At 37.5% G+C, this 13,605-nt stretch overlaps 1 gene segment (V, D, J or C); it reads left to right on the forward strand.

The window, feature by feature from the left end:
* Positions 1-4,183: 4,183 nt before the first annotated feature.
* On the forward strand, positions 4,184-4,552 carry LOC147332385 (immunoglobulin heavy variable 2-5-like). The segment is given in 1 exon segment: positions 4,184-4,552. A coding segment is annotated over 1 exon segment (369 nt).
* The last annotated feature ends 9,053 nt before the right edge of the window (positions 4,553-13,605 follow it).

Genomic DNA, 13,605 nt, shown 5'->3' on the forward strand with positions numbered 1-13,605 from the left:
CAGCGATATAATCTGGCTAATTGCAGGACAAGAGCCAGAGTTGAAATGACTATCGGAATGCTTAAGGCCCGGTTCCAGTGCCTGCAAAGACTCAGGGTCACCCCAGAAAGGGCATGTGACATTATTGTGGCATGTGTGATTCTTCACAACATTGCCACAATTAGAGGAGAACACTGTCCTTCTGAACCAAACATCAGCAGTGATCCAAACCATGAACATCCTGACCCTCCCACGGACATACAAGATGGAAGAGCAGTCAGAGACACCATATGTCACAATCATTTCCTTTGACCCATCACCTCAACATGTTGAAAGAAGAATAAACAGATTTTTTGTTCAACTGGCTTTATTGGTCGCCTGTATTTCCTGTACACAAAGTATTAAAAGATGTAAACCTCATAAAGTGTCTCTGTTGCTTCCTCCTCTGTAACAGCTGTCAATGTTTCTTCATTATTTTCCTGTAGTAAAGAAATAAACAACATTGCTGTTCTACTGTAAACTCATATAATCTGTGGAGTATTACTCACAACTGCATGTTGGTCTGGCTCAACAGGAGGCTGCACCAGATGCAGTACACCATCACCATCAACTGATAGAATATGAGGTTTATACAGGTCACTTATGACTTACAAGGGACCAAATGGCAATTAACAAACATACCAATCACCTTACACTTCATTGTCATTATGCTCTCAAAGACAACCAAGACTGAGGCAAGGCAAAATCAGTAGGAAAATAACTTCACTACAAAATAATCCATTATGGTAAAGAGTTTATCAAATGAATGAGTAGCACTGCGAAGGTGACTGTGAAGAAAGGATGTATGCACATCATGTATTATTTTGAATTTACCCCCTATGTAGGCACTTGTGTCTTGCGGGCTTATTGCCTCAGAGGATGTCCCCGCAGAGATGCCTTCGGCCACAGGGCGCCCACTGTTTTGGCTGAGGGCCAACTGCTCAGCCTCTGTGAGTGGTGGTGGAGGAGGACCCCCACCTGTTTTTCGGGCCTCCGCTTTTTTTCTGTTGGCTATAACGGGCCACATTTGAGCATACAGAGTAAGCAAATATGTACTTGTAATGTGCTCAGATAATTTCAATAAGTGCTTACAGACAGAAAATTAATGTAACCTCTAACTGCAATTGATTTACATCGGACAAACAGACCAAGCACTATGGCTCATAATACAATTACACCTTACCTGTTTGGACTATATTTTTATATTTCATTTTTACTTGCTGCCAGGAACGTTTGGGGCCTGTTGGGTTGCACCTGCGCTCACATCACGTCACAAAATAAAATGTATAAAATAACATATGATAAAATAACGTGTTAAATGGGTGGAAATCCCTAGATCAATGTTTAAATTAACACTCACGCATTGACTCTGTCGGCTATGTTTTGCCATGCATGCTCACTTTCTTTTGCAGCTGTCGCTGTGTTACTTTTTTCCGCGGAATTTGCATGTTATCGGCATATGCTGCCATCAGCATTTCGGCCTCAAGCGCTGTAAAATACATTGACCGCGCCTTCTTTCCCTCCGTCTCCATGGTGACTCGCTTAATCTGTGCTCCGCTTATCAGGGCTTTATGTATCCTCGTCCGCGCGCTTCACTTGGGGTTAAAGCAACTCCGCCTTGATTGAACTAATTGTTATCAGCCTTTCTGAAACAGAATATTCCGAGTTGGACAGTTCGGGGTTACTCAACCGTGAGTGTCGTTTTTCACTCTGAGTTTTCCAAACCGGCTTCCTGAAACAGGGCCCAGCACATTAAAAACAACAACAACAACAAAGATCAAACAGCTTCATCAAGAACTTTGAAGATTAATTCTGTTTTCCTATTTTTAAGTGGAAATTTTTAAATTAATTTTGTATGATTGTGTTAAAAGTTTTAAAGAAGTCATAAAAAAATCCTCTGAAAACTGTTAGTCTTTTAAAAGTTTCTTTTTTCTATTTTATACATCCGTCGGTATGCAAAATAAACTTCCTTCCAGACTAACATAAAGACTTTATTTAATATACTTGGTTGCAACAGAAGGAGATTAGCTCCCTGTAGAAAACTGTAGCTCTGCTGCTGGATGCTGTGAGTCTCATTGAGCACAAACACTGACAGCATGGACACTACACATGGTTACTTGTATTAGAACTGTGTTTAGCATGACCTAAACAAAAACACACATAAAATGTGCTTGAACAGTTATACCATGAAATCACCAGAGGGAGAGCTCTAAGACCATGAATGAATTGTAGATTGTTTTTATGATATCATCTTATGTGACTTTTAGTGTCTTTTGTGTTCATGATATCGTCAGTTTAAATTATGCCCCATGAATTAAAACGTTATAGCACGAAACCACCAAAAAGAGGAGGTGTCACGGTCCTGGGTCTCCTGACCCAGCGTTTTTAGTTCTTTGTGATTTTTGTATTATTGTACTTGTGTGTGATTTATTCTATGGCTTCTAGTTTTGATCCCTTGCCCTTCATGTCTCTCTGTGTCCCCTCTGTTCTGTGTAATTGTGTGTCTTTGCATGTTTGAGTTTCTTGTTTTCTGTCACGCTGCATTGTGCATTATGTTCTCATGGTTGGTTTTTTGTTACTCTCTCTAGTCTAGTCTCTTGTGTTCCCAGCTGAGTATTTCCCTGTGTATTTTGGTTCTTAGACCTCTGCCTTATGGTTTATGTCTCTGTATTTCTTAGTTGCTGTCTCCACTGTGTCAAGTTCGCGTCTCTGTGTGATACTTCCTGTTTTACTTTGATGGTCCATGCCTCATGTGAGTGTTTCTAGCTTTGCTTGTCTCGTCAGTCCTGATTTCTCCCAGCTGTGCCCTCCTTCTGTGTCTCATTCCCCTCGTTACTTCCCAGTGTATTTAAACCCTGTGTTTCTCTGAGTCAGTGTCGCGTCGTCCCTCATGCTGTGTGGATTTCCCTGTGTGTCTCTCTGTGAGTTTTCCAAGTTCCCAGTTTAGATTAGTTTGTATGTTTTTTCCCTGCCAGCAAATAAAGCTGAGTTTTGAGTTCACCTCCCTGAGTCTGTGAGTCCTGCACTTTGGGTCCAACTCCTGCCTGCCGCACAGCGATTCATGACAGGAGGAGACTGCAAAACTGCTAATGTCACTTGATATATACAGCAGCACAAAACACAAAGACTCAACATACACTCTGCAGACTGAACAACAACAACAACAACTGTTACAATGATCAGACCTTTTTATTTAATATTTTTTCTTTTTCTGTTTTATTTCTTGGCTGGTAAGGACAAACAAATTAATTGGAAAAATAAAACTATGTGAGGAAAATTTTATTACACTAATGAACTCTTAACACTTTTAGATACTGAAGGTCAAACACTGACTGAGTCTGAATCAGTGGTCAAAAGGCCTGGAGACTCTCACAGACTGACCTGTACATACTCAGGACTTGGCGGTGATATTGCTGCAGCTTGGGTCAGACAGGCTGCTGGAAAACGTCAGGAATGGATTGCTTTGATCTACAGTGATAGAATCACCTTCAACTCTCAGTCATTCAGAGGCCGGTTTACCATCTCCAGAGACAACAGCAGAAAGCAGGTGTATCTGCAGATGAGCAGTTTAACAACTGAGGATTCAGCTGTTTATTATTGTGCTCAAGAGCCACAGTGACACAAGAGGAAGAAACTCAGTACAAAAACCCATCAAACTATGTCAGACACTGATTTCAGGTTTTTTTCCCCAAAATTACAGAAAATACATTTAACTCAATCCTCACACTCAGAAATGCAATAAAGTTGGTTTTGTGAAGCATTTGTGTTGTATAGTTCTTTTTTTTTTTTTTGGTGGATTTTTACATGTAAATATTGTTATCTTCCGTGTCTGAATTGAGAGTTGAAGGACTTTTGTTTTTAAGAAAAATAAATCCAACACTATATTTGTTTTTAAATAATATTTCCTTTTAATTGTACTAAAATTGTTTCTTACTACTTATACTGAATGCCACAGTGTGATCTGTTTTCTCTTATAATCTGTCAGCATCCATTTGTATGCAAATCAAACTTCCTCACAGGCTGATATAAAGTCTGATATCATGCTGTCAGTCACAGAAGGAGATGAGAAGCTCCCATCAGAGCATCTTTAGTACCAACATGTTCTCTGTAGCTCTGCTGCTGCTGGATCCTGTGAGTCTCACTGAACAGAAGCACTATGATCACTATGAACAGAAAGACTATTGTTACAGTCTGCAATGTTTTCTCCACAGGTGTGAAGTGTGCACAGCTGACACAGCCAGCCTCTGTGATTGTGGAGCCAGGTCAGCGTCTGACCATCACCTGTCAGGTCTCTTATTCTCTTGGCTACTGGACAGCTTGGATCAGACAGCCTGCAGGGAAAGCACTGGAGTGGATTGGGATGAAGTACACTGGGGACTCTCGCTATAAAGATTCACTAAAGAGCAAGTTCAGCATTGACTTGGACACTTCAAGCAACACAGTGACTTTAAACCAACAGAACATGCAGCCTGAAGACTGTGCTGTGTATCACTGTGCCCAATACCACAGTAACACAAAACATCAGCAAACCTGAACAAATTGAAGTGTCTTTATTCAAAAAAATTAATAAATGGGGAAATTCCTTAGTGGATCACAATTTTTGATTGAGGTAGTTGTAGCAAGAAATTAAGCTCACGGCAGTTCAGCATCAGTTTACCATGACCAAAGGAAACAACAGAAAGCAGCTGTATCTGCAGATGAGCAGCTTGACATCAGAGGACTCTGCTGTTTATTATTGTCCTCAAGAGACACAAAGCAAAGACCCTATCCTTTCAACTTTTTAAAAATTATCTTTTAATATTTTTAGGGCTCTCAAAATTAACATGATAATCACGATTAATGCGATTAAAATTAAATTAATTTTAATTATTAAATTAAAAAAATTTACGCAATCAACCCATCTGGAGCACAGAAAGGACAAACTTTGGACAAACTGCCCGAAATGTGTTTACAGAGACATTTACAGAAAGCATGGACAGAATATGCAGCTTAAAGACGATGCTGTGTATTATTGTGCCAGAGAGTCACAGCATCATAAAACCATTAGGAGACCTGAACAAATACCCTTTATTGGCTGAACAGCTGTTTCGAACAGCTGTTTCTTCAGTTCACCAGAGGAGGCCATAAATGAATTCTGAAACTCTGTGACATTTTTTTTCCTAAGATGAATCTTAAAGCTGATCCTTAAAATGTCGCAAAACAAAACTGAAATCACTCAGAAGTTTAAATTATGCACTACATTTCAAACAAGAAAAAAGGAGGCGTTTGCCTGCTGGAGTAAAATCTATTTTTTTCTAATATTAGGCTTGATAAAAGAAACAGATGTTAAGTTGCACTGGTGAAAACTTAAATAACCTTTTTATAGATATTTAACAGAATACTTAAGATGTTTACATGTTAGAAAAAATTCTCTTGGGAAAAAAAAGCTATTTGCATAAATCTCCTGCAGCTCCGTGTCTTTGACAGATGTTTGGAAACAGACTAATATAAAGTTTTATACTTCTGTTAAACAGAACTCATTTTTATTTACTTTGTTCATACTTTACAGTAAAATGAACCATTATCATAAACACAAACACTGATGCTTCACAAAAATCTGACAAAACCTAAAGGTGCCAGTAGATCAGCATTTAGAAAACTTTAAACAAAAAGACACACATGTATATTGTAGTTTTGAATTCCTGATTTCCTGGCTTCCAAAAACAAATGCTTAAACATGATGTACTATTGAAGGGAGTAACAAGTATAATTTTTACTATTTACTATAATTTTTACTATTATACTATACTAACAAATAAATAAATAGCTTGGGGAGTCTTACCTGAAAACATTTGCTTAACAAGTAAAACATGTCAAATAATAATGCAATGAAATGATCAGTACTACAAGTTACAGTGTGGTTCTGTATTTGAGGGAGGAGCTGATGCAAAACTGTGTTCTAGTTTATCTTTACATAAAACAGAGAGTAAATCATTGATGTACCCACTGTAGACTGAGCAGAGATAAATGGCTTTCATCATGATCAGACCTCATATTTGGTTCACTTTTCTCATTCTTTTAGTGAACTGGGCTGGTAAGGATTATAGATTTACTGTTACTGATGAAAACACATGAAATGTCTGCATCATTGTATCTATTGAGCTGGGGTTTTTTTGTAGGTACTGAAGGTCAAACACTGACTGAGTCTGAATCAGTCATTAAAAGACCTGGAGACTCCCACAGACTGACCTGTACGTACTCAGGGTTCAGTAGCGATTACTGGAACGCTTGGATCAGACAAGCTGCTGGAAAAGGACTGGAATGGATATCTGCTATCAGTGATAGCAGTACCTACATCTACTACTCTCAGTCAGTCCAAGGCAGATTTACCATCTCCAGAGACAACAGCAGAAAGCAGGTGTATCTGCAGATGAACAGTTTGACAACTGAGGATTCAGCTGTTTATTATTGCGCTCGAGAGTCACAGTGACACAAGAGGAAGAAACGCTGTACAAAAACTCAAAAAACCAAAAATGAATAAATAAAAAAGCTAAATTTTATTTTCTGCAATTCACATTTACAATTTATTAAACATACACACACTGAAAGGAACAATAAATGTGCCTTACCAGGAACGGTGAACCCTAAATATTGTATTCATGTATTTGTAAGTGTAAATGTTATAATTTGCTTTTTCTTTATGTTACATAACATAACAGCTTATGTTGTGTATTAAAGTGCATGCACCAGTGATTTGTTGCAACACATTTATATAATTTTATATAACATTTGTATAATAACAGACACATTTATGGGGGGATTACTGACATTGGTGAAGTTAGCCAGAGCCTGGATATCATACTAAACTGTCTTTAACTCCTAACTGACTGAGGACCACAGTGATACAAGATGAGAAACTCAAAAAACTCAGCACGTCAAGTTAAAATCAGAAATTCTCATTTACAGAGGATATGAATAGGAAGTCATCCAAGGTAATCCAGTAAAACATTTACCCAAGCCATAGAAACGTAACCATTACTTTACCACCCAAACCTATGAGAGGTGGTGGTATAAAACATGAAAGGGGATTAAATATCCAATATTCAATCATAATTCAGTACATTGAATTCAGCCCTTTTATTGGTATGGTGAATGTTATTGCCTCAGTTTTTTGTTTGAAAGACACTTAAAGGCAAAAAAAAAAAAAAAAAGAAAGAAGCCAAAACTATATTATATATTCAGCCATTATCTGAATTTACATCTGTAACTATTACATGAACATAAATCATTATCATATAAAGAAGTTCTGTGAGATGAACAATTTTTTATTTGGTATTTTTGAACATATATTTGCTTGGCTGATTTTCCATTCACACAAGTTCATCATGTTCTCTCTTGCTTACAGATTTTGGACCCTGGGAGAAGCTTTTAAGTGCATTCAATCTAATAAACACTATAAAAACAACTGAATAATCAGCTGAATTGTAGAGAAAAATCTTTTTCCACAGTATTGACCTCATCCAGTCAGAATCAGTGGTTGTACAGCCTGGACAGGCTTTAACATGCCTGGTTATTCATGGACTGATCAGAAAGAATGAAGAAAAATGAATGAACTAGATTTTGGTTCATTATGGAGGATGAGACTTTCACAAGGCTTTGAAGAAAAAGTGCAACTACCACACATATACTTCAAATAGTACAATGACATTCACAGTGGTAAAATTGCAGTCTGAAGACACAGCTGTTTATTTCTGTGTATGCGGCCCCTCAGTGTTACCAGACATCAATAAACCTACACAAATATGCAGTACATGAGACTAAGCCACCAACAATTAATAATAAAAACACAGGCTAATGCATAAATTAATATATTTTCATTCTGTTCATTAAAAAAACAAAAAACGTGTTGACATATTTTAGTTGTTAGATGTCTTAAAAGCAGTTTTCATCTTTTTCGTATGTTTTTGTTTTGTCTCATTTGACATGTCTGTGAAATTAGAAAATGCGTTTCAGTGGATTTAAGCTAATTGTTATTAATGTATGTTGTACTTCTTTGATTACTTTTATTTTCTTGTCTTTTTTGTCTTCTCTCAGGGTATTACTGATAAAATCCATGTTTTACAGATTTTACAGATTTGTATCATTATTAGTCAAGTTAAATAAACAGTTCATAATTTAATGAATCAGTTTATTTTCTTTTTCTTGCACACTGTACATAATGATTTTCTCTCTCACATGGGAGGAGTCAATGTAAAACTTGAGGTCTTAAGTGTACTTATCTGACTGCTGGGAACAGTGGACTCACAGTTTAACATGATGGACTGCAGGACAGGACTGCTGCTTCTAGCTGTCTTCTGGGCAGGTGATAAGTCCAACAGATCTTTTATTAATATAGTATATCTTTAGCCTTTTTCAACATTTTTGATATGTTTCACAATTTTTTTGGTTTTCCTTGACAGGTGTTGATGGTCAAACTTTAACAGAATCTGAACCAGCAGTTAAACGACCTGGAGATTCCCACAGACTGACATGTACAGCTTCTGGATTCTCATTCAGCAGCTTTGAAATGAACTGGGTCAGACAGGCTCCTGGAAAAGGACTGGAGTGGGTTGCTTATATCAATAGTGGTGGTAGCACCAAACACTACTCTCAGTCAGTACAAGGCCGGTTTACCATCTCCAGAGACAACAGCAGAGAGCAGCTGTATCTGCAGATGAACAGTCTGAGGACTGAAGATTCTGCTGTTTATTATTGTGTTAGAGAAGCACAGTAACAAAAAAGAGAGAAATGCTGTACAAAAACCCATCACGACAAACTAAGTCAAAATTTGCTTTTCGGTGACAGAAATTAAATTTAACTTATGAACAAACTCAAAGATAAAATCAATTTGCATTATTGGTGTTTAATAAATATTTGCATTTGTTTTTGTGAACATTATCACCTTTCTTGTTTGAAATGTGTTTTTAAGGAATGGAAAAACAAACAAACAAACAAAACCCAAAATGCTATGTTTCTTTTTATGGTTGCAAAAAAATTTGTCTTTGCTAATAATACTCTAAGACCAAGGAAAATCTGTATTTCAGTTCCATTAAATTCAGTTCAATTTTATTTATATAGTCCCAAATCATAACAACAGGTACCTCAAGGCACTTTATATTGTAAGGTAAAGAATCTACAAAGGAGGAAGGCATGACAAAGGCACACTATGAAAGAGAGCCAGAGATTAACAATAACTAATTATTAAATGCAGAGTGATGTTTAAACACATAGAGTGTAAAGAGGTAATTGAAGAAGAAACACTCAGTGCATCATGGGAAGCCAGTTGCAGCATAACTTAGGGAGGATTCAGGGTCACCTGATCCAGCCTTAACTATAAACTTTGTCAAAAGGAAAGTTTTAAGCATAATCTTAAAAGCAGAGAGGGTATCTGTCTCCTGAAACCAAGTTCAAAGTTTGTTCCACAGAAGAGGGGCCTGCAAGGTGAATGCTGTGCCTCCTATTCTATTTTTAAATAAACTATGAACCAAAAATATCCAGCAGTCTGAGCATGAAGTCAGGAGAATCCCACACACTGACATGTACAACCTCTGGATTCACATTTAGCAGCTATTATATGGGCTGGATCAGACAAAAGGGCTGGAGTGGGTTTCCACTATTGATAGTGGCAGTAGCAGTAAATTCTACTCTCAGTCAGTTCAAGACCGGTTTGCCATCTCCAGAGACAACATCAGGCAGCAGCTGTATCTGCAGATGAACAGTCTGAAGACTGAAGATTCTGCTGTTTATTATTACACTCGACACTCACATTGACTAAAGGTGGTACAGCGGCTTTACAAAAACCTTCACAATTTTCGTAAATTATGGCAATCTTTACTTTGTCATTATGGACTTGGTCAAGATGTTAGCTTTGGACAGGCTACAAAGTATTCTGTGAAGAATAAATCTGATATTAAAAAAAAAGATTTCTGTTTCTCTTCTTCTGATGAAACTCACTTTGTCTGTCTTGTTTAAATGCCCATATTCATCGACAAGCTCACGTCTAAAAACACAAGATGTTTAGACTTAAAGATAATTTCCGGTTACAAGATGAGCTTCCCAACCCCCTGAAACACGGTCACACTTAATGCAAATTAATTCAGAATTCTAAAAGCTGATCCTCATAATATGGAGAGTTTAAAAATATGCCTGATGATTTAGAAATGCATAGAAAATTTTTTTTGTGTGTGTTTCATTTTTCAATCTTAAGCTCGGAGACTCATTCTTTTCACTTTCAACTCAATGTAACATTCTTTTAAAGATTCACCATGGTCATCTACAAATATTACAGTTTAATTGAGTGTGAGTTGATCCTCTTGACATGTTTTGATGGTCTCTGACAGAATCTGAATTAATGGTAAAGAAAAAAAAAGGTCTGGAAAATAACACAAAATGAACCTGTACATTCTCTTACTCTAAGTCTATCATCTCCAGAGATGACTCTGACAGGAGTTTGCCTGCTGGAGTAAAATATATTTTTTGTAATATTAAGCTTGGTAATTGAAACAGATTGTCATTTGGTAGAAACTTCACTTTAAATACAGTCAGAACAAAGAGCATTCAACAGCTCATCCCTGAACCCCCCCCCCCCCCCCCCCAGAGAGAGAGAGAGTGTACAACCTTTAAGTCTGTGAAGGTTCTCAGTCATTCAGGTAGACGTAGTCTATAGGGAGCTTGGAAAGAGAAGCATCTGGACTTCTTTAAGTTTCCTTGAAGATTGGTGGAGAGTCACAGATTTTAAGCCCTATGGGAGTGTCCCTAAGAGGGTCATGGGTCCCCTATTGATCTTCTACCTAATCACACAAGCCAAGGTGTGAAAACGGGTGTGGGTCAGAATCAGCCAAGGTTTCGGGTGAACCCATTGTGAAACCTTGCCCTACCCTATCATGTGATTTACTGAGTTCAAATGGCCCAGGATGGGAGTGGGTGTTAAGGCGTCTGGGAAGGAATCTCAAAACTGGATTATATAGATGGCAGACAGTTGGTGTCGTAAACCATCAACTGTCTGCAATCAAAGATGGTTGTTCACAGTGCACATATATCACTTCTTTCACTCCTCTTTCAAACCATCTGTCTTCTATGTCCAAAACAGAGAACAGAGAAGACAGATGATAATCACATGATGGGGTGATTATCAAAAATTCCAAAGCAGGTGTATCTGCAGATGAATAACTTGACAACTTCTGATTCTGCTGTTTATCACTGTGCCTGTGACCCAAAGTGACACAAGAGGAACAAACTCTTTACAAAATTTGATTCAGAGAAATTAATTGCTATTGAACTTCAGCAACACTATGAAAGAAACAATAAATGTGCAAGGATCTGCAACACATTTAACAGAATTCATTAAGCTCAGACTAATTGGAATAATTTTTCATACATAATTTGCTCGTTGTTCCACCATAGTATGCACTGTAAATTGTGCAGATGCAGTTAAGTCCTTAAGGATTTGGATTAACTTTTGGTTCCAAATACTTCTGGACTTATCTGTACCTGCACAATACAGACACTAATTATTACTGTTTGTCTGTAGGTACTGAGGGTCAAACACTGACTGAGTCTGTACTAGTGATTTCACAGACTGACCTGTTCATACGCAGGGTTCAGTGGTGATTATAATAATGCTTGGATCAGACAGGCTGCTGGAATGGACTGTTAAAGTTGTTAGTGTAGGAAACAAAATTTTATCACAGTTTTTATACACTTTGCTATTAGTATTTATTTAGAAGATTTTTTACATGTTTCTGTGATACATTGAAGATTCAACACTCATTTTTTGGTTAAACAAAGGTATTGGGGAAAAAAAAGATGCACTGTACAAGTGGTGAAATGAATAAAACCAGCACCTGTTTATTTATAAATTTAGTATCAATAAGCAGAAATGGAAAAGTGTATTCCTCTTTGAGGAGGAGGAGCTGATGCAAACTGATCTGCCATATTTGAATATTTTTGTAGACTATAACACAGAGACTATATGACGGACATACACCACTATAGGTTTGTCATAGAAAGGGCTTTGATCATGGATCGACATGAGTTCATGGCTGTTGTTCTCATCCTGTCAATTAACTGGGCTGGTAAGGATAGGACAGTGCTTTTAGAAATAATTTAATACAAAGAAAAATGACATGTTTTAAATACAGAAGCTAATAATGTGATTGTCTGTAGGTACTGAGGGTCAAACACTGACTGAATCTGGACCAGTAGTCAAAAGGCCAGGAGACTCCCACAGACTGACCTGTACATACTCAGGGTTCAGTGGCGATATTTATGCAGTTTGGATCAGACAAGCTGCTGGAAAAGGACTGGAGTGGATTGCTAGAATCAGTGATGATAGCAACTATATCTCTTACTCTCAGTCAGTCAGAGGCCGCTTCACCATCTCCAGAGACAACAGCAGAAAGCAGCTGTATCTGCAGATGAGCAGTTTGACAACTGAGGATTCAGCTGTTTATTATTGTGCTCAAGAGCCACAGTGACACAAGAGGAAGAAACTGTGTACAAAAACTCAGCCCAAGTTAAAATGGGAAATTTACATTCACAGAAAGGAGCTGTAATTTAACATGTTCAGTAAAGTCATAGAAACAAAAAAATTTGTATGAATGATGGACACACTTATTCTCTCCTTGCTGCTCTCTTTATGCCCTGTGAGCGATTTTGTAGCTGTTTATAGTGATTCCAGTGGAAGTGTGAGGACATATAGAGGTCACCAAAGGTAACAGACCCAGTACGATCTATCACACTCATGGCCAGAGGAGTCTGTATTTTCCAAACTGTGAACTTTGCATATCTCTCCCCTTGACATGAGATTTTAACACAATGGGAACTCCTTCATTGTCTTTTTTCAACATGCAGGGTAGTCCAATAAAATCGTGCATCTTAACCCAAACCAAGATCTATTCACAACATAACCATCATCGCCTGTCAGAGACTGGCTGCCAAAAAATCACCAGCAGGAATCAATACAGTCAGTTCAGCCCTTTTTATTGTTATTGTGAATTTTGCCTCACAGTACCTTTGTTGGTTGGTAGAACATAAAAACATAAAATCAGAAGCAGGTTTGATTTATCAGGAATCATAACTGCTCAGTGAACACAAAATAACAAATATTCAACATACAAAGAAGTGTTTAAAGCTGTGATTTAAGCTCCACCTTCTCTTTCTAATCAGCTGAGTGACTTTGATTATGTATATAACAGTATGGATTAGAAAGAGTGCACAGGAGACTTTCATAAATACACATTGAACATGAAACGCAGCCACCAACACACTTCATAACTGGGGCATAGCCATGAATTTAAATGTATTTACCCTCAAATTATAAAGTAAATAAATAAATGATAAAAAAAAATGTGTTTGTCATTGTTTTACATGCCTGTGTTTAATCTATTTCAATAAACACATAATATAATGAATCAATAACTTTTCACACACACACACACACACACACACACACACACACACACACACACACACACACACACACACACACACACACACACCCATCCTGCACATATTTTTTTTCTCTTAATCTCGTGGGAGAATTCAATGTAAAACTTGTGGTCTTGACTC

The sequence above is a fragment of the Aulonocara sp. 'chitande type north' Nkhata Bay genome, linkage group LG4, assembly GCF_057382095.1.
Source record: "Aulonocara sp. 'chitande type north' Nkhata Bay isolate Kocher_YH1m ecotype deep benthic linkage group LG4, A_spYH_male_GT1.1, whole genome shotgun sequence".
NCBI classification, from domain to species: Eukaryota; Metazoa; Chordata; class Actinopteri; order Cichliformes; family Cichlidae; genus Aulonocara; species Aulonocara sp. 'chitande type north' Nkhata Bay.